The 18709-nt window shown below is 43.6% G+C and overlaps 1 protein-coding gene across 1 annotated transcript; it reads left to right on the top strand.

Moving 5' to 3' along the window:
- The first annotated feature begins 6142 nt into the window (after window positions 1–6142).
- MAPK1IP1L (mitogen-activated protein kinase 1 interacting protein 1 like) lies at window positions 6143–18592 on the top strand. The gene is made up of 4 exons (XM_037394972.1): window positions 6143–6253; window positions 14058–14085; window positions 14623–15336; window positions 15816–18592. The coding sequence occupies exons 2-4, from the start codon at window positions 14062–14064 to the stop codon at window positions 15825–15827; spliced, it is 750 nt and encodes a 249-aa protein (XP_037250869.1). The 5' UTR covers window positions 6143–6253; window positions 14058–14061; the 3' UTR covers window positions 15828–18592.
- Window positions 18593–18709: the final 117 nt, after the last annotated feature.

Here is an 18709-nt window from a genome sequence, read left to right as displayed (position 1 = left end):
CATAAAAAAAATCCAGTGCTGGCTTAACATTTTTTTGCCCTCCTTCAGTGGGAACTCCCCAGGGTAAACCTGCACGAAAACAAACCCATCACCCAAACTTAGCCAGGCTGAGACTTTCTCAGCTCAAACCTCATACAAAAAGCCCCGAAATCAATGAAGAAGCTTTGAAATTAACTTTGGATCAGGCTCATTCCAAACCTTCTGTTATCTCACTTCCAATTTATCACTGAAATGTCTGTAATTCTCCCCAGGGAGACTTTCTAGTATTTAAACAGCTACTACCTTGCATAATTTCTTCCTGTTTTTGTAAGAGAGAAAAGGAACTCAGAACATCATGCTAAATGCCTTACGAGTCCAAAGAATAGAGATTTTCATGGAATTTTCTGAATTTGTTAACATTGGTAGGGACGTGGCTGGAAACAAGCCCAAGGTTAAAAAGTTCAGATGTTTGTTTTCTTTTTTTAAATGACTCTTTCTTGAAATGATCTTGACTTCAGTTAATTCCAGCTACATTTGCACTTTAAAGGAGCTCTGTCAGACAGATCTTAAAAATATTTAAGTCTCATTTATTTATAGGAATCCTTCACACTTGGGTGACTATTGACTTGACAAATCCATTTGACCTAAAATATGACTAAGAAGTGTATTTGCGGTATGTTTATTAGTTCAGAAGTCTTTCCTGGGCTAATCTGTTTTCTGGCTGTACTCTTCCATCAGGCTGATGGAAAAATAAGACCCAGAGAAGGAAGTGGATTCTTAGCAGCGATCATGAAAACTGCTTTATTCTCAGGGCATTTTTGCATGGCATTAGCAACTAAAAGGCACCACTTCAGCACGGCATTTAAGCTATTTGCTGAATAAGGGCCTGAAAGCTGAAGGGGAGGAGGAATGACATGGGTGTTATTCCCACAGATTTTCTCAGAGCATTAAATGACTATTAGCCAATATGGCAAGATTTTACTGTATTAAAGTTGCAGTGGATGAAATTTGTGCTCTTTTAATGGGGTAGCCCAAAACTGACAAGGCACTTGCAGCCATGAAGTCCCTACCTGGAGCAGGGAGGGGGAAGGTAAGGCACAAAACCTTAGTCCTGGCATGGAGTGAACTCCCTCAGCTGCACCAGGTACCTGGAAAATGTCCATTCCAGATCAGCATAGAAATGTTGGGGGAAAATACCCGCACTCCGAGAGATTCCTAAAACTACTGTAATTAACAGGTAAGCATCGACTTGGATTTCATCTGGAGGATTTTCGGTCAGGTGCCAGCATCTCTTCAGCTGCTATAAACCTCCCAGATGTGTGAGTAAAACTAGAGCACCCCTGGAGCCAGGCTCCCCACCAAACCTCATGCAAGCAGAGAAGGCAGCTCTGCCCACACTGCCACACACCGCTGGCTCAGCTCTAGATGTAACGCTTTCCACATGGTGTTTTATACTGAATACTCCTGTCAATAATTCATCACACACCCTTCGGTAGCACCTTTGTCATATCAGTGGCTTACAGATCCTTCACAAGCTCAAATGATCCTTACACACATCATTCCCTGAATTATTACAAGCCATTTCACTGTAAATGTGTTCTCTGGCGCCAATCAGTGGATCATTGACCTTAGCAGCATGGCTACACCATCAATATACATCTGAAGTAGAGACATGAGCAACTTGGTACTGAACAATTAATTTCACATATAGAAATACATACGTCAGTGGCTGCGCAAAAAGCAGAGATCTCAAAGGCCCTCAGACAGTGTACAGAGAGAAGTGCCCAAGCAGAGAAGTGTCTTCTTAATAAACAAACAGATCTCAACTGCTTTGCACATAAAGGTAAAATGAAGCACAAAGATACAGTTGGACTCGATCTTAAGGGTCTTTTCTAATCTAAACGATTCTAGGATTCTATGATACAGCCACAAATGGCTTCATAGGGAAGTGATAAAAACCTGAGTGAGTGAGATTTAGCAATCCAGGCACATTCTCCCCACTGGGAGCTGCTCACATGACCACAGAGATACGCAGCAGGCATCCCTTGGCACGGACAGTACCTTCATACAGTGCTGGCCTTGCCTCTGGTGGGTCCCCAGCGGGTGAGGATGCAGATGGAGCCCCACACTGCCAGCTGCCAGGGGCTTGGAGGCTTTGCGAGGGGGGGATCATTCCACATTTCTTGTCTTTCTCCTTTTCCTAAGGATCTGGCGTTGCCTGCAGTCACATGGGACTGGAGGCCAGCCAGACCTTTGGTCTGTCCCACTATGACTATTCTTAAGTTTCTTCAGCAGGGATGCGGGTGTGTGCCTGCGTGTTTGTATGCGTCAGAGAATCTGGGCCATGGGGAAAATCAATTCTCCCCTCACTGCCAGGCCCAAGCCTCCACAAGCGAGCTACTCCTCACCTCTTTCTCCCTCGCTATAAAACCAGCTCAATTTACAATTACAAAATAAGAGTGCAATAAAATAAGGGGTCCTTTGATTTGTTTTGAAGTTTTTGGAAAAAGACATTTTCCAGCTTGTCTCCACAGCAGTGAGTACTTGGAAACATGATCCTTCAGAGAACGAAGGGCCATAATTTCATATTATCATCTGCTTGTCAAAGCCGTGGCTGTAAGCCAAACAGCAAATGTCATAAAACTCATTGAGAAACTGTGAGGTGAGTTTCATTGGTGTCACACAGAGAGGAATTTTCTACTTCTTACTCACTAAAGAACAAAAAGAAGTAGAGAGAGCTCTGTCTTCTGCTGCCTGACATAATCACTAGCTCCAAAATCTGAAAACAAATGCATGCAGTAGCTTGACACATGATCAAGGTTCTACATATCCACCACTGTGGAAAGAAAATGTACCCAGGAAATTCACTCCTTGTCACAAAAAAACTCATCTGTTAGTACCTAAGTGACTGCTGAAGTGTCTTCAATGACAGTTCACCTGCTCATCATTTCACAACAAGCAGACAGCAATGCTTCCTTCCCAGTTCAATCCAGTTTATCTCATGTCCTCAATAGGGTGCGTTTGCCATCCCAATGCACTTTGAACCAGTTTTATGATTTTATCTTCATGGCAACAAGCCTCTGCTTTGAGAAGGAGCACTTATTAACTAGAGACAGCGTCATTTTCAAAGTGATTTATTTTATGAGGGTTTTGAAATAAATGATCAGTCAGTGATTGGCCATAGGGGAAAAGCATATAAAAGCTTACCACATGCATTGAACATACCATCTGGTATCCTTTAAAATCTAGCTTCAGGGTGGCTCAGCTAATTCTTCAGAGCACATGATGTTCACAGTGCACAGTGAAGCATGAATACAAAAGCTGAGTGACATCGCCCAGGAAGAATCAACACTGTAACTGAAGCTTAATATCTTACATCTCACTGTTCTAGCCCATCGTCAGAGACTGGCATTTTTTTAACTAAAACTGACATGACATTCCATAGTTTTAAACTCATTACAAAAAATAAAACCTAATCCTTTTATTTTCTGGTTGGATAAAAAAGGGATGCCTCCACTGTGTCTCAGTTCCTCCTTCTGACTAGCTCATGTAAGAGCAGGAGGTACAAAAAAGATACTGTTATTGTTCTTCTGAATTTATTGTTTGTGGCATGTACAGCCCTCTGGGTGCGATAAAGTTTCCTGACTCTGATGCTTGTCACATTTCAGGATCTGTGTTATTGTCCCTGAAAAGTATTAAATCAGACAATTTGGGTATTGTCTGTTGTTCTTCCACCCCGAAGTAAAGGCTAAGGCAGGCAATTATGCTCGAGTTTGCCACTGAAAGATGAGAGAGATGTCGACAAACTGGAGGGAGTTCAGAGGGGGGCCACTGGTGTGGCTGGGGGGCCAGAGGGTATGAAGAGAGGTTGCAGAAATTGCAGTTTTGAGCTAGGAGAGAGGGTAGGAGGAACTCACCGCAGCCTCCAGCCACCCAGAGGGGTGTTAAAGAGCAGGCAGATGCTTCGCAGAGGTACGTGGCAAAAGGACAAGCAGCAACAGTCACAAGATACAGCAAAGGGAAGTCTGACAAGATGCAAGGAATAATGGCAGCATTCACAGTGACTGTATTTAGGGACTGCACTGGATGTCCAGAGAGGTTGTGCAATCTCCATCTTTGGAGACACTCAAAACTGACAAGGTTTGAAGTTAGCCCTGTTTTGAGATGCAGGTTAGACCGGAGCTTCTCTCCAACCCAAATATTTATATGATGCTGAAGGGAAAACAAAGTGGCCTGTACTTGTAACATACAGGCAACAGTGCAGGCCCTGCAACGTAGACCTGTAATAAAGAACTGTCCTCACATTATTATACCAAACAGCCTGTCTGAGTAATTTAAATAATACCCCAGCAGGTCCTACAATAGAGGCATGGAAAATAATGCCTCTTACTAATAGTAAGCCAAATTTCTTTCACACAACTTCCATTGTCTTCCTTAAGAGCTACATACAAGCTCTAAATTTGCAATTTCACCCCAACTTTTTTTTCTATTACATAATTCAGAGTGCAAAGTAATGTCTTCCAATAGGATGTGGCCAGGGCTTGACATTAGGCCCCCTGAGTCCAATTCCTGGCACTAAGACGGATCAATTGCACACAAATTATGTAAAGTCATGTCTGCAGCTCTTTTTACAGCTTTAAGTATATACGTACACACAGATGAAGAGCTGCCTTTGCCCGAAGGAGGGGAAAGCTGTGAAACAAATAAATGTTTGTGCAAAAATTCATCATCCTTTCTGCTTCTGCAGAAAGGGGGGTGACATTTATTACACATCAGGCGATCCTAATGTGAAGGCTGGCTGGTAAGGTTATTGATTAAAAGTGCTATTGCCATCCCAGTTTGAGATTTAAAGTGAGGCAACATCACCGTCATCGGCCGTATGTTTGCTCATTAATTAAGGTTTCTAACTACCAGATTGCTCAGGAAGAAACATCATGCTCTGGGGACTCCTGCTGTCACCGCTGGCAAACCAGGACCCAGCAGCAACTGCCCGCGGTGGAGCCCTTTCTAGGATGGAAAAGTGAAGGTGAGCTGAACTGCTGTGTGAGAAAGATTGATTTCATTCTTACTTGTTTGTTTCTTCCAACAGGGCCACACAAGATATGCTGTTTCTACACAAACTCCCAGTGATCGCTGTGCTCAGGAAGGCGGTTGTGACATCAGCCTAAATTTTCCATGGTGTTTAATTAAATTTGGAGGGAGCTGATTAACCAAGTTACCATGCCGTCATGGGACTGGGTCTGTAGTGAACGCCCATTTAGTTTTAGTAGTGATGATTTATGCAAAGAAATAAGTAAAAACGTTACAGTTTCATGCCTGTTGCAGCTACCATAGCTGCCTGGGGCCTGCCCCTGCTGCTGCTTTTTCCCAGTTGCTTCAGAAATGGCAGAATAACGACCTTGAGAAGTACAAATAGATGTGCAGTCACAAGGGGAAGGGCGCCAGCACATGGGGCATAACCGTTGGCATGTGCTTGGCATCTGCTCGGCATCGCCCATGCCCGCGTTTCTGCTGAGTTTAACGGAATAATCTGTGTATGCAAACGCTTGCAGGATTAGTGTCATAGCTTGGAGGGGCAGGGCAGGAAAACGATGCTGTATATTTAGTTCTCCTTACTACAAGGGTCTGAGGACATGAAGGTAAGCAGTGAGATGTCGTTATCTGCGAAAACCCGCCAAGTTATCAGGTGTGCCGCCCAACCCTTAGGTCTAAAATGCTAAAACTGTACGTTTTGGGTAACTTTACATAAACCTTGGTGGGATTTTGTGCTAGCTGAGGGGAAAGTGGCCAGCCAAGCCAGCAAAGGGCTCGAGGTCACCCTCCCGCCGCTGCAGACACCTTTCGGCGGGCGGTGGGACGCCTGTTGCCAAGTGGCCCCGCCGCCCGGTGCCCCGAGGCCGGTGCCGGGCCGGGGAGGGGCCGCCTGTCCCTGCGGGGGCCCGGGCTGTGGCCGGCGCCGGGCGGATCCTGTCAGCGCCGCTGCCAACCCCCGGCGCGCGGGGGCGGGAAAGCTCCACGTGACCGCGAGGCCGCGCGGCGGCGGCTGGCGGGGGGGGGTAGGGGGTGTGTGTCACGTGGCCCGCAGCGGGGCTGGCGGGGAGGGCGCGGGCGCTCCTCGGGGGTGGGGCCAAGCGCGGGAGCTTCCGGACGGCGGGGAGGTGGGGCCTGTGACGTAGTTCCGCTTCCGCCTGGGCGTCGGGGTGGCGGTGGTGCTGCGGGCCGCCGCCTGCTGCCTCGCTCCTGGCCTGCGCCGCGCCGCGCTCCTCCCGCCCAGGTACCCGCCGCCGCGCAACGGCGGGCTGCTGCCCGCCCGGCCTCTTAGCCAACGGGAGGGAGGGCCGGGCCGCTGTGTGGGGAGGAAGGGGAGGGGGTTCCATCCCCCACCTCGGCGGCGGGGCCGTCCCCCGGGGACTGCCGGGCCTCAGCTGGCTCTTCCCCCTTCAAAGCCTCGGGAGAGGCGGGTGGGGAGGTGCCGCCTCCTCTCCCGGCCCCGGCGAGCTGCGGAGGGGTGGTACCGGGGGGTGGCAGGCCTCCCAGCAGGTAGCCTTCCCCGCCCGGAGACCCGCCGCCTGGGGAGGGCCGATCGCTTCGCGGGGCCGGTGGCGGCCTAGTGGTTGCCGCCGCTCTCCGTGCCGTGGGGCTGGCTTCGCTGATGCTGCAGAGCAAAGGAGGTTCCTTTGTAGAAGATCTGGTTTACGCTGTAACAGTGGTAGCTACTGTGTCTTGACTGGGCAAAATGTTTTGTTGGCTTTATTGATGCTAGATGATCGTCATCCGTAAATGACTAAAAATGAATGCGGATCGCACATAAATGACTGTTTAACTCAAAGGTTCTTCGTTAAAGAAGGTCTCAGGCAAGTCGATTTTTCATAGTTTATGAGAAGTTGATTCATTTTATCAAATGTTAATATACTTAAGGTAGCTACTTACTGGGAAAGCTAGCACTGTGTGGTATTAAAGGGTGCATTGCTTGGAGAGATATCTGACAGGTTTTTATCTCTGAGAGGGAACTTGTTTCTAGGTAGATTCCATAGAAGACAGTGTTGCTCTGATGCTGTTCAACCTTATTGTCAGTGGATGTAAAACCAAAGGTAGCTTTTTTAAAAAAAAACACTGATACACCTTGAAACTACCCTCTCCTAGACCTATGGAGACCAGTGGCTGATGCAAAAATTTGAGGTAAATATCAAGCCAGGCCTAGAAACCTCTTTTGATATTCTTGAAACTTGAGTTCATTCAAGTATGTTTTAACAGTGCCAGATCAGCATGTGAAAGATGCCAGCCATATCCATGCAGTGGGTTTGGAGCCTGAAAAGCAGTTATTACTGTATCCTGGAAAAGCTCTGAGCCTCTGTTCAGAAGCAAAAAGCTTTGTGACTTTGTCACATTGATGCTAGAACTGGAATATGACATGCAGTTTTGGTGGTTTTATTGGTGGGGGGCACACATGCGCCAAAAACCCTCCAGTGAAGATAGCAGATAGTCACTTACTCTTGGGGTCAGTATGTTTATTTCATCCAAAACAAATAAAAGTAAGTAAGCTGATAATTCCTGAGTATATAGCTTTGATAGGAGGAGAACACAGGTATTCTTTAAATAGTTTTAATAGCTAGTTCAGGAAGACTTCGTAAGAATTGATAATTGGAAGCTGGATAACGTGATGAGCATGGGGTCTGTAGTGCTAAACAAAGTTTAGAGGCAACTATGGAAGTTATGTTTTAATTGTTCTGAGCTGCTGGAGTAATAATCTTTTGCAAGATTCATGGGGTAGGATGGTGCGGACAGGAATAATCTTGCGTAGTGGAGACTCACTGTTCTCCGCTGATTCTGTATCACAGCTGGCACATGAACAATCCACCTCAGAAGTGATATATGTCTGCTGGGTTTAGAACCATCTGCTTGTGATGTGGTGACCATCTGAAGTGATTAGGTCTGGTCTTGGTAGGGAGGCAGCTGTGAAACTGAATGGCCTGTCACGGGTGGAAAACTGGAACAGATTACAGTCTTTTATGGCTTTGTATTTTACAGGTCTTGGAAACTGATAAGACTTCTATTTTGAAGATTTTTTTTTTTTCTGGTAGTTGATAATTTATAGCAAATGCAACATTTTAGTTGTCTGGTCATAATTAAATCTGTCCTGAAAACGTGAAAACTAAAAAGCTGACTACTGTCCTTTTTGTTAGTCAAAACAGACATGGGAAGGGGCAAAAAGATCACCAAATTTCATCTAGCTACTAATGATATAACCGTTTATTTTGTTTATTTTTTCCCCTCCTTCTGTCTGTTTACCAGTTGTCTTTATTCTCCCAGTGAATAAACATGCAGGTCAAATTAAATGATTGCGTGGTACGCAAGCGCATCAGTGTGGCTGCTGAGAAGGCATTAAAGATAGGGAAAGGCCAGCTATAAAATGTTGATGTTTAATGCCTGAAGGTAGAAGCTGCAGGAATTTGCATATTTTAGGAAACATTTAGAAGCTGTCTAAGATTTGGTCTCTCTTCCATTTTATCTGTATAGCTATGTTGGGTAGTTATACTTATGTGGGCAGAAATCTTGTAGATGAGGTTATGCTGGTAGGTATTAGTCATGTTAGAGTGACAAAAGAACCTCTTTCCTGATAGAGCCATGCCACCCAGTGGAAATGCAGCAGAGCCTGTTGCATCTAAAAAGCATTTTTTCTGTGTTTGAAAAATGATCTTGGAGACGGGAACTAAATCTGGCACATCAAGTGTTTGGAAAATGTCATACAACTAAAAAAAATGAAAGCAGTTGATGCTTAGTTTTGGAGAGCTTTATTAAAAGAAAGTGATTTGGACAGCTCTTTCTAATGAGGGTCCCTAAGGACTGATGATGGATAAAAGTCAGGAAAGGCAAGAGTATGAGAAAAAGTACTACTACATCCATCCCTTTCAGTTGGGCTGGATGTGATCAGGGAGAGTTTAGAGCTTAAACACTGTGGAGCTGTCTTACTGTGGAAGCTGTTTAGTAGGACAGCTTTAGTATGCCACACGTAACACCACACTTCCAGAAACTTTCCAGGGCTTTCACAGACCTCTCTGAAAATCACCAGTTGGTCTTGAACCCTGTTGGTAGAACTAGCCAGCCGGTGCTGTGTTGGAGGGGTGCTTCCCAACCTTTCTCCAGCCTGTGGCGTGGAGCTTGGTACGCTTGCTTGTCTCACCTACCTGCTGTTAATTTTTGGGAGCAACTCATGTGTCCAGGAGAGCCTGGACTGTGGTTTGAAGATTTTGCTGTGTGTGCTTTCTGGGTAGGTGCGATGGAAGTCCTTCATGCCCTTTCATCACTCTTCAGGATAAAGGATTAGAGAGTTTCTGCTCCTGGATGCCTTTTTTGCAGACATCGGTGATCTCTGTCTATCCCTGGCTTCAGTTTGACACTTCTGGCCATATGCGTTCTCAGAGGTGGCTGGGAAATGGTGCCCTGACCAGTGGTTGGGAGCTGGCAGGCTCTGCACTTCTGGAAAGCAGGGGATGTTACCAGGGGCGGTGGCCTTCAGAAAACAAAGGAAATCGTATCTTACGGCACAGTGGATGTGAGCAGGACTTCGGTTTGAGTGCTGCCAGTTCTGTAGTCTTTCTACTCCCTGCCAGATTACTTAAATTCCTGAAGCCTTCTCCTTCCACTCACTCTTTACTTCCCTCAGCTCCAGGAAAGAATAATTTGAAGTAAAGTTTAGATGTGGCAAAACAGACGTCTGTGACATGAATCAGCTTTTCTCTGCTTGTATCGGTGCTTCTAGGAAAGCTTGAATAGAAAATGGGAGTCGATTTGTTAACTGTACTGACACTAAAACTCTAGTCAAGAGCCATTCAGTACATTTTTCTAAAATCTTGAGCCCATGCATGATGAGTAGGTACGTTAAAATGGAGTTACTTGGAGGTCTTCTGTCTGACAGTGTCTCTCAAGTCCAGTTTGCAAACATCTGAATGCCTTCGGCAATATTCTTACAAATATAATTGATATTTCTGTAAGGTTTTGATTGAAATTCTTTATACTAGTGTTGTAGATCCTGGATTTAAGTACAAATTAGTTCATATATTGTCTGAATATGTCTAATGGTAATTTTCAGTTTCCTATTTACTAATTGAAGGTGGCAGTACCCAGATGAAATGTGTGCTTAAAAAACGTCCCTGAAGTAGGCCATCCTGTCTGCGAGAGGATCCTTGACATGCTTGGCATTGGCTCAGTAATGCCAAATGTTGCCAACAAATGTTGCTCTTGTCTGCTTGCCAAAGCAAAAAAGCCACTAAATCTCACTATAAGCTATGCTTAACTACGCTTTTTTTTTTAATAAGTCGCGCAGCAGAATTGTCTCCTTAATTTTCATGACACAGAAATCTGCTGACAAATATTGGGGTTATTTGTTGATATTTTGTAAGCAGGCCTGTTTCAACTGTATTCATTCACAGCTTTGACTTGAATTTACTACTCCCTGTCACTTTTCTGACAGATCATGGGATTTTCTTCTGCATTCGCCTGTAGGTCTGTTCTTTTCTTCCTTCTGTCCCTTGCAGCATATGTTCTAACTTCTTCTGTGGGCTTTTTTCAATCTCTTGTGGATCTGTTTTTCAGTTGGTCTTATCCCATCTCTCCATCTGCCCAAAAAAAGGATGATTCTTGTGGCCTGTTCTGGTGTTACTTTTTGTTAACCTGGGTTTGTGGGGGTTTTTTTCTTTTTTCTTATGAATACATTTACATGCATACCTCTGTAAAAAGTTATTTTTGTTCTTGTCTCTATATTAATGATTGATTACCTATATTTTGTGGATTATATTAGTTTCTGTGTCTGTATAGGTAAAGTACATATTGAAGTACAATGCCACTAAAAAGCACATACCAACTTGTGATTATTATTGAGTATGGTTTATTGCAAAAAATAATGAATTTTAATGTAAGAGGTATCTATTGATGAGAAATTGAACTTTTTTTGGTAGATGTCTCTTGAACAGCTGAGCTGTTAATAATGGGAGCAAAATCTACCTTCCAGAAGTAGATCAGTTGGTTTCTCAACTTTAAACAAGTAGTCATTGATCATTGAGCACAAATAATGGGCTGGGCAGAGAACGGATCGAGAGCAGCCCTGAGGAGGAAGACTCGGGGGTGTTGGTGGACGAGGAGCTCAGCATGGCCCAGCCCGGAAAGCCAACCGTACCCTGCGCTGCATCACCAGTGACGTGGCCAGCGGGTCGAGGGAGGGGATTCTGCCCCTCTGCTCCACTCTGGTGAGACCCCTCCTGCAGTGCTGTGTCCAGTCTGGGGCCCCCAGCATCAGGGGGACATGGACCTGCTGGAGCGAGTCCAGAGGAGGCCACAGAGATGCTCAGAGGGCTGGAGCCCCTCTGCTGTGGAGACAGGCTGAGGGAGTTGGGGCTGTTCAGCCTGGAGAAGAGAAGGCTGCGGGGAGACCTGACAGCACCTGCCAGTACCCAAAGGGGCCGACAGGGAAGCTGGGGAGGGGCTTTTTACAGGGGCCTGGAGTGCAGGACAAGGGGGAATATTTTTAAACTAAAAGAAGGCAGATTTAGGTTAGACAGTAGGAAGAAATTCTTTACTGTGAGGGCAGCGAGGCACTGGCACAGGCTGCCCAGAGCAGCTGTGGATGCCCCATCCCTGGGAGTGCTCAGGGCCAGGCTGGATGGGGCTGGGAGCAACCTGGGCTGGTGGGAGGTGTCCCTGCCCGTGGCAGGGGCTTGGAACTAGATGGTCTTTAAGGTCCCCCCCCAAACCAAACCAATCTATGATTCCAATTTGATCAGTGTACCCCATCTGACTTAGGTATTTGTACTTACTTGAAGGAACTACTGCTGTTGTAAGCTAATGTTGAAGCTTCAACTAACCTTCAGATTCATACAGTTAGGCAGTGATTTCCACCAGGATGCTACCTTTGTAGATAACGTATTTCTTAAAAGGTTTATTTAAATTATTAAGTGTAACGTGGAAGTTCACTGTGTTTCCACCGGGGTCTAGGCTGCTCAGTGTGGTCATAAATAACTTGGGAAATGAGATGAGTGGTGTCTTGTTGATATGAAGCCATTCAGGAAAGTAAGGATTAGGTAATAAATGACAGGTACAATTCAATGTTGATAAATCTGATGTAATTCAGAGTAGATAAATGTATAGTGGTGGTGCATATAATTTCATATATAAAATGATGGGCTGACCCTTAACACTGAGGAGTGAGATATTGCTACAAAAGTGTCAGTTTGATAGTCATCAAAAAGCAGATGAAACATTAAGAAGTATTAGGAAGGAAATAGAAGATGAACCAGAACATAATTATGGAACTGTATAAATCAGTGATTATCCTGCACCTTGAATTCTGCGTGGTTCTTCTTGTCATTCATCTCAAAAGGTATAAAAGAATTGGAAAAGCCTCAGAGAGGCAGTGAGAGTAATCAAAAGTATGGAATAGCTGCTGCACAAAGGTCAATGAAATAAGATAGAGCTCAGCTTGGAGAAGGAACAGCTGAAAGAAAATGGTAAAAATCTGTAGAATAATAATCAGCATGGACAGTGTGGATAAGAATAGACTTACTGATTTCCTCAGCTGCAAGAATGAAGGCGCAACAACTGAAACTAGTAAGATCCCAGGTTAGAACAGAAAGAAGGTGCTTTTTTGTATAACAGATAGCAGCCCTGCGGAGTTCCTTGCTAATGGATGTTGTAGGTATGAGTGGTACAACTGGATGTGTTTGTGGAAAAGAAATTATTTGAGGTTTATTATTCCATAGAAATTGCCTACAATTTTGGAAGACTCTGAGCTTGGAACTGTTGAAGTATCAGTTCTTGTTATTCCCTACTGGTCATTGTTGGAGATAAGATGGGATGCTGAGCTAAATGGCCCCTTGTTCTGAATCAGTACTGTCCTAAGATTAGGAAACGATGTAGATAGTCTTCCCTGAAACTGTACAAGTTTATTACTCTAGTTTACATGTGCATTATTTGCATTATGTAATTTATAACCTAATGAAGCTTATACACTTGTTTGTCATAGGCTATCTATACAAACATCTGTCCTTGAGACCGATCTCTGTGTTAAAAGTGAGGTCTTCACCTTCAACAAGAAAAAACAAGGATTGTTTTTCATAGGGGTCAGCTTGACAGTAGTATTTGTACTCTTGACTTATATTTGGTATTTTTCCTCCTCTTATGTTCTTCTCCTTCTCCCACGCTCTTCCTTAAAACCTTCTGGCTGCACTGGGACATGTGCACCTATTTCACTTGCTTGTGGTTGTCTGTTAACAGTTCTTCGCCTCTAGTCAGTATTTGTTGTTAATCAAACTGACTATAACTTCAGCTGCCCTTTTGTATGGCTGACAAAGCCAGTCAACATTCATTGTGGTGAAGCTCTGGAAAGCTCTAAGTGCTGTAGTTGCCTTCATAAAAAGATAGCATGACTCACTGGTCCCTATATTCGATGTTTCTTGTAAGGGTTGAAAGGTTAGAAGTTAGGTACACATTAATGACACCTTTGCAATGTCTACGTTCAGTTAAGGCTAGCTAGCTGGAGTCAGTGAACATAAGTAAGAGCTTCCGCTACCGTTAGTATGTTCGGAAGTAATTGGAGGCTAAAGCATCAGCCAAGTATAGTTCTTTTATTTCTGACAATAAGGTCTGCATGAGGATTTAATCATGTTTTGCTTTTGATGCGTTAACTTCACCTGCAAGCAGCCTGCTGTACCTTTTCTGAGTCCCAGTTTAGAAAAGTGTGACTGCTTTACAGGCGTCACTGTCTGGGTAGGCTGCCTACTCAGTATGAAAACTTGAAATATTTTTTTAGTGTAATGTGACCCATTTATGTTATGTGTTGGTCCTGTCTGAGATGGGTAGAGGCTGAAGACTTTCATTTTCATGAGAACTTTATCAAGAGGAAAGTATATGGGTGGCATGTACCTGTGTGGGCCAGAGTCATTAAAACAAGCCACTGCGAAGAGGCACTGCCAGTTCAGTACTTACTGTGGTTTAATTGAGACAAATGTAGAGTGTCTCATGAACTCTTGCTTGAAATACTTTTATTATTTTCAACAATTTTCACTTTATTTTGCCTTACTTTTCAGCAAAATGTCTGGAACTGATGAATTTTCGGTAAGTCACAGTTTTTCTTTCCTGAAGGTCAGCCAGTTCTGGTACTTCATTCTAAAAGTTGACAACCTTTTTCAAGATGAAGGAGAGCTTACAGTGTGAGAGGCTAATTCTCCACTACTGCAGTTGTGGTGTTTTCCTTTTGGGCAGATACAGCAGTCTGGGTTAAACATACAAAGCTGCTAGGTGCCTTGTGGTCTCTCCTGCTGTGCTATTAGCAAAGGAGTTGTGCTTTAATAGGGTCAGAATAGCTGTAATGGAAATCTATGAAAATCTTTTCAGATTTGCACTGAACTTGCTTATTGCTTTGTGTGGTCGCTTGCCTTTTATCTTTGGTTTTCTAACTGCAGCATGTCAGAATGCCTCTTCTACCTTAATGATAGAAGCTGCACAAAAATTAATGTAATCGTGTCTGTGCAGCAACAAAGAGCTCTTCTCCTCCCGTTTTGGCAACTGAAACATATACTCGTAGTGGGTGGATGTCTGCAACTAGTAAGTCCAGTAAACATTTTACATTCTCACTGATGCTTTATCTTTTAGTTGGCAGATGCTTTACCAGATCAGTCACCTGCTAAAACCTCCAAAGTGAGCAGTACAAAACCTGGCCAACAGCCTGGTCAGCCACCGCAGGGCTGGCCAGCTTCGAATCCTTGGAACAACCCAAGCGCTCCCCCTATGGCGCCAACCGGACTGCCACCAAATACGTCTGCTTCCAGTGTGCCATTTGGACCTCCACCAACAGGAATGTATCCTTCAATGCCCCCTGGACCGCCTGCTCCATTTCCTCCTCCTCCTACTGGACCCTCTTGCCCTCCTCCTGGTGGTCCATATCCACCCCCAACTGTGCCAGGTCCTGTCCCACCAGGGCAGTATCCTCCACCAAATATGCCCTTTCCAGAGCTTCCAAGACCTTATGGTGGTCCAACAGAGCCAGCTGCACCTCCTGCTCCGGTTGGGCCATGGGGATCCATGCCCTCTGGAGCATGGGGACCAACAATGGGAGGGCAGTATCCTGCACCTAGCATGCCATATCCACCCCCAGGGCCATATTCCGCTCCTACCCAGACTCCAGGGGCTGCACCGACAGTACCATGGGGTACGGTCCCACCTGGAACATGGGGACCTTCACCGCCGGGTCCATTCCCTCCACCCACAGGATCATATCCAGCTCCAGGACTCTATCCTACGCCCCCTAATCCTTTTCAAGTGCCATCTGGTCCTGCTGGTGCTCCATCAATGCCTGGTGGTCCCCATGTGAGTATTAATTTTGGTCTCAAATTACTCTAAAATGTAATACTTTTAAGTGTGGAAATTGAGTAGCATAAGACCTATTAGTGCAGGTAAGGGATTTCAGCACATCTGGTTTATTCCTGTAGTGAGTGGAATAATAGCCAACTTCTTAAATGCTTAACTAAACATACTAGAATGTTAAATTATATCAAGTTGGAGTGTGTCTAAGCATCACATTACAGTGGTCTTCCACTCTGTAGAAAGCCTTCTCTAAAAGGCCAAAAAGAAAGGGGGGGGGGCGGGGCAGGAGGGGAAGCCTTGTAGTAATTTCTGAAAGAGAAAATACTCTGTTCTCTGTAATCTAGTGAGATTGCTTCTAAGGCACATAGGGAAGGAATAATAAATTATAAAGATGAATTTGGTTTTAATTAAGAACTTCTGTAATTGTGAATTAACTGCTTTGTGAAAAGCCTGTATTGACCATGAATTATTGTCTCTTGCAGCCTTACCGTTGAATACATTCTGGGCAACAAAATACTGTAGTTTTCCACCTTCATCCACTACTTACAGAGATTTTTACAGTTTTTGTTTCAGTAATGTTTGGGGCTATGAAGAATACTTGCCTTCTGTATGTGCATTTGAGGTATGAAGGAGCAGTTTGCGTAAATTTACCTTGCTCATATGCTGGCATAATCATTTGGTTTCAAAGTGAATTACGAAGAACGTACATAAAACTAACATCTGTAGTTCTTATGTTGGCAAGTATTCCTTGAAAAGACGGGAGTTGCCAAGTAAGGATTATAAAGAATCTGGCCCAAGGACTTAAAAAAAAAAGTTAATTCTTAAGTTTCCATGGATGCTTTAAGTCTTGTTGCCAGACTTGTACTGGTCACTGAATGGATGGATAGTCATATTTTGTCTGTTTTCAGGTTATTCTAAAATGTCAATAAAAAGTGTTTCAAGGTTTTATTCAAGAAATGTAATTTTTGAACATGCTACAGTAATTCAAACTAAAGAGACAGAGCATGAGAACTTGAAGGTTTTCTCAGCATTTTGTATATATTTAAAACAATTGCTCAGTCTGGGACTACGGAAGAGAAGATGCGCATTTGAAATACTTGGTCTGACTTGTCAGCACACTGTTCGTGTTCACAAACAGGCATTTATGTGCAAATTTAATAACCTGAATGTGCAGTTAACTTTGAATCGACAAATGTGAGTTTTATGCATGCAAATGAGGACATCATTTTGCCAGTTCTCATTCTGTGGTGGTTGGAAGTTTGGCTTGGTCTATGTAAAGAGAAACTAATTCCCACTTAGGTAAGGTACTTCCCTATTTCTAACCTGGGTTCTAGTCATTTAATATTTGACTTTGCTGCTGAGTTGCGTGAACTCAGCAGACTTTTTCAGAGTCCCTGGAAACTGAACTTGAGCTTAAAAGATCAAAAAACCCAACCTCATAATTCCCTTCCCGGCAGTTTCTGGCATGGTGTTTAGTTCCATCGGCTACAAAGATCCTTATTGCCACAGTTGAGAACGAGGAGGTCTCATTGGGGCTCTGTTGAGTATCGTAATGGGGAAGAGTCCTCTGTTCTCAGCTGTGTGTCTGCATACCTCACTGAGTAAGTGTAATTTGGGAGTAATTGAATGTTTAAAAGCCTGTGCACTGCTGTGTAGCTGTCCCCCCTCCTCCCCCCTCTGAAGGGACACTACAGTAAGTTTTCATATTCTTGCCATATCTGTGCAAAGAGCATGCAAGGGATTTGCTGCAATGCTAGTTTAGTGTTATTGAGACACACAGCCATGTGTCTGTGAGAAGTTCTGGCACTCTTTGTGGTACTTCATAGCCTAGGCTTTGACCATGGACAGTTTGTTTCATCCCCAGCTGGGGATATCCTAACTTAGCCGCTGTAAGTAGAATTAAGAACAAATTTTGCTTAACATGGTAGTTTGTTAACTACCATGGGAGTCTTTGTATCATGGAACTGTGAAAGCGAGTTAATTCTCTTCCAGTACCTTATCGTGGCTTCCTGCATGCATGTGATGGACTATCTTAAAAACAAATGGGGTGACCTGGTGGTGATGCGTGTTAGTAGTCCTAGCCTTTACGGCAAAGTCCTGCAATATTTTTGCAGAAGGCGGCAGTCATCTTAGCTGTGCCTGTTTTACTCTAATGTCACGAAAGCTAATAGCAGAAGTATGTGTATTTTTTTGTTTTAGGGAGACAGTACTGAAGCTGAACAAAAATACTTAACGTTTCAGCTTAAAACCTGGCATCTGTAACCCTAGAAATAGGAACAAAAAGTGAGTCTTTACTAACCTTAAATAAGCCCCAGTTGCCCCCCAAACAGACTTGGCTTAGATCTTGGCAAGACTAATTAAAAATTAACATAAGAGAACATTGACTACATTTGCTCAAGTGCTTTTTTTGATACCTGCAGCCTTAGATGATAAATCAATGTAATGAAAAAACATTTATTCCAAATGAACGGATCGTGCAGTAGCAGCACTCCAGTTTGAAATTGCACTGGCCGTATGTCTTTGCAGGGAATGGGAAGAGGTAGGAAAGGATAAAGCAAGTGTAGCAAGTAATGATTTTTGGCAAGGGGATTTGTAAAAGTAACTAGACTTCTAGGTTCTTCCTGAAATAGGCAGGATTTATTACTGGAACATTTAGGCTAAAATTCAGTATATATGGGATGTTTTTCAATGTATATTCGTATTTCTTGAGATCATAAAACCTGTTTCATAACCCCTTTGTTTTTGTGAGCAAAGTTCTTTGCATAGCAGTGAAAAGGGTATACCTGTTAATCTATCGTGTAAAAACTCAAGTTGTCACTATATACCGTGTAGTAACTTTATCACATGTTATGTCAAGTGTGAGCAACTTCTGGCCTGAAGCTTTTGCAATGGAATTTGTACATTTCTATGCATCGTTTGAGTTAAATTGCTGAGAAGTTCGTTTTGACTTGTGCTTTGAGATTGACATACTGCATTTGTTTACAATATGAAATATAAGCAATCACATCTTTAAAGTATAGATTATCACCTGCTGCTGTATTTTCTTTAGATGAAACAAATATTGCTGTATGATAGTGAGAAGCTATAAATACAGGATTTGATATTTTTTTGAAAATGCTGTCACTTTTGTATAAGATTAGACATTAAACGTATTTTCAAGACTGTGGTGTTCACTGTTTTTCAATTACTGCTTTTGGCATGCTTGTGTAGACTTTTGCCTTGAATGAATAGTAAAAATAGGACATCCTTGATTTGCAAAGACTGAATATAAAATCAGAATTACTTGACTTCTGTGAGTGTTTTTCCTCTTCCTTTTGTGAATTTTTGCAGCTTGTGCATAAGGCATATTAAATGTGGATGCGACCATTGCGATATT

The sequence above is a fragment of the Falco rusticolus genome, chromosome 7 (assembly GCF_015220075.1).
Source record: "Falco rusticolus isolate bFalRus1 chromosome 7, bFalRus1.pri, whole genome shotgun sequence".
Taxonomy (NCBI): Eukaryota; Metazoa; Chordata; class Aves; order Falconiformes; family Falconidae; genus Falco; species Falco rusticolus.
The sequence above is the reverse complement of the archived record's forward strand: the minus strand, read 5'-3'. Positions and strand labels throughout refer to the sequence as shown.

What these genes read in the sequence shown, in the direction of transcription:
- MAPK1IP1L (XM_037394972.1), top strand. Translation starts at nt 14,062, where the DNA reads ATGTCTGGAACTGATGAATTTTCG. An exon ending in CTGGAACTGATGAATTTTCG is followed by an intron (nt 14,086 to 14,622) that starts GTAAGTCACAGT and finishes TTTATCTTTTAG; the next exon opens with TTGGCAGATGCTTTACCAGA.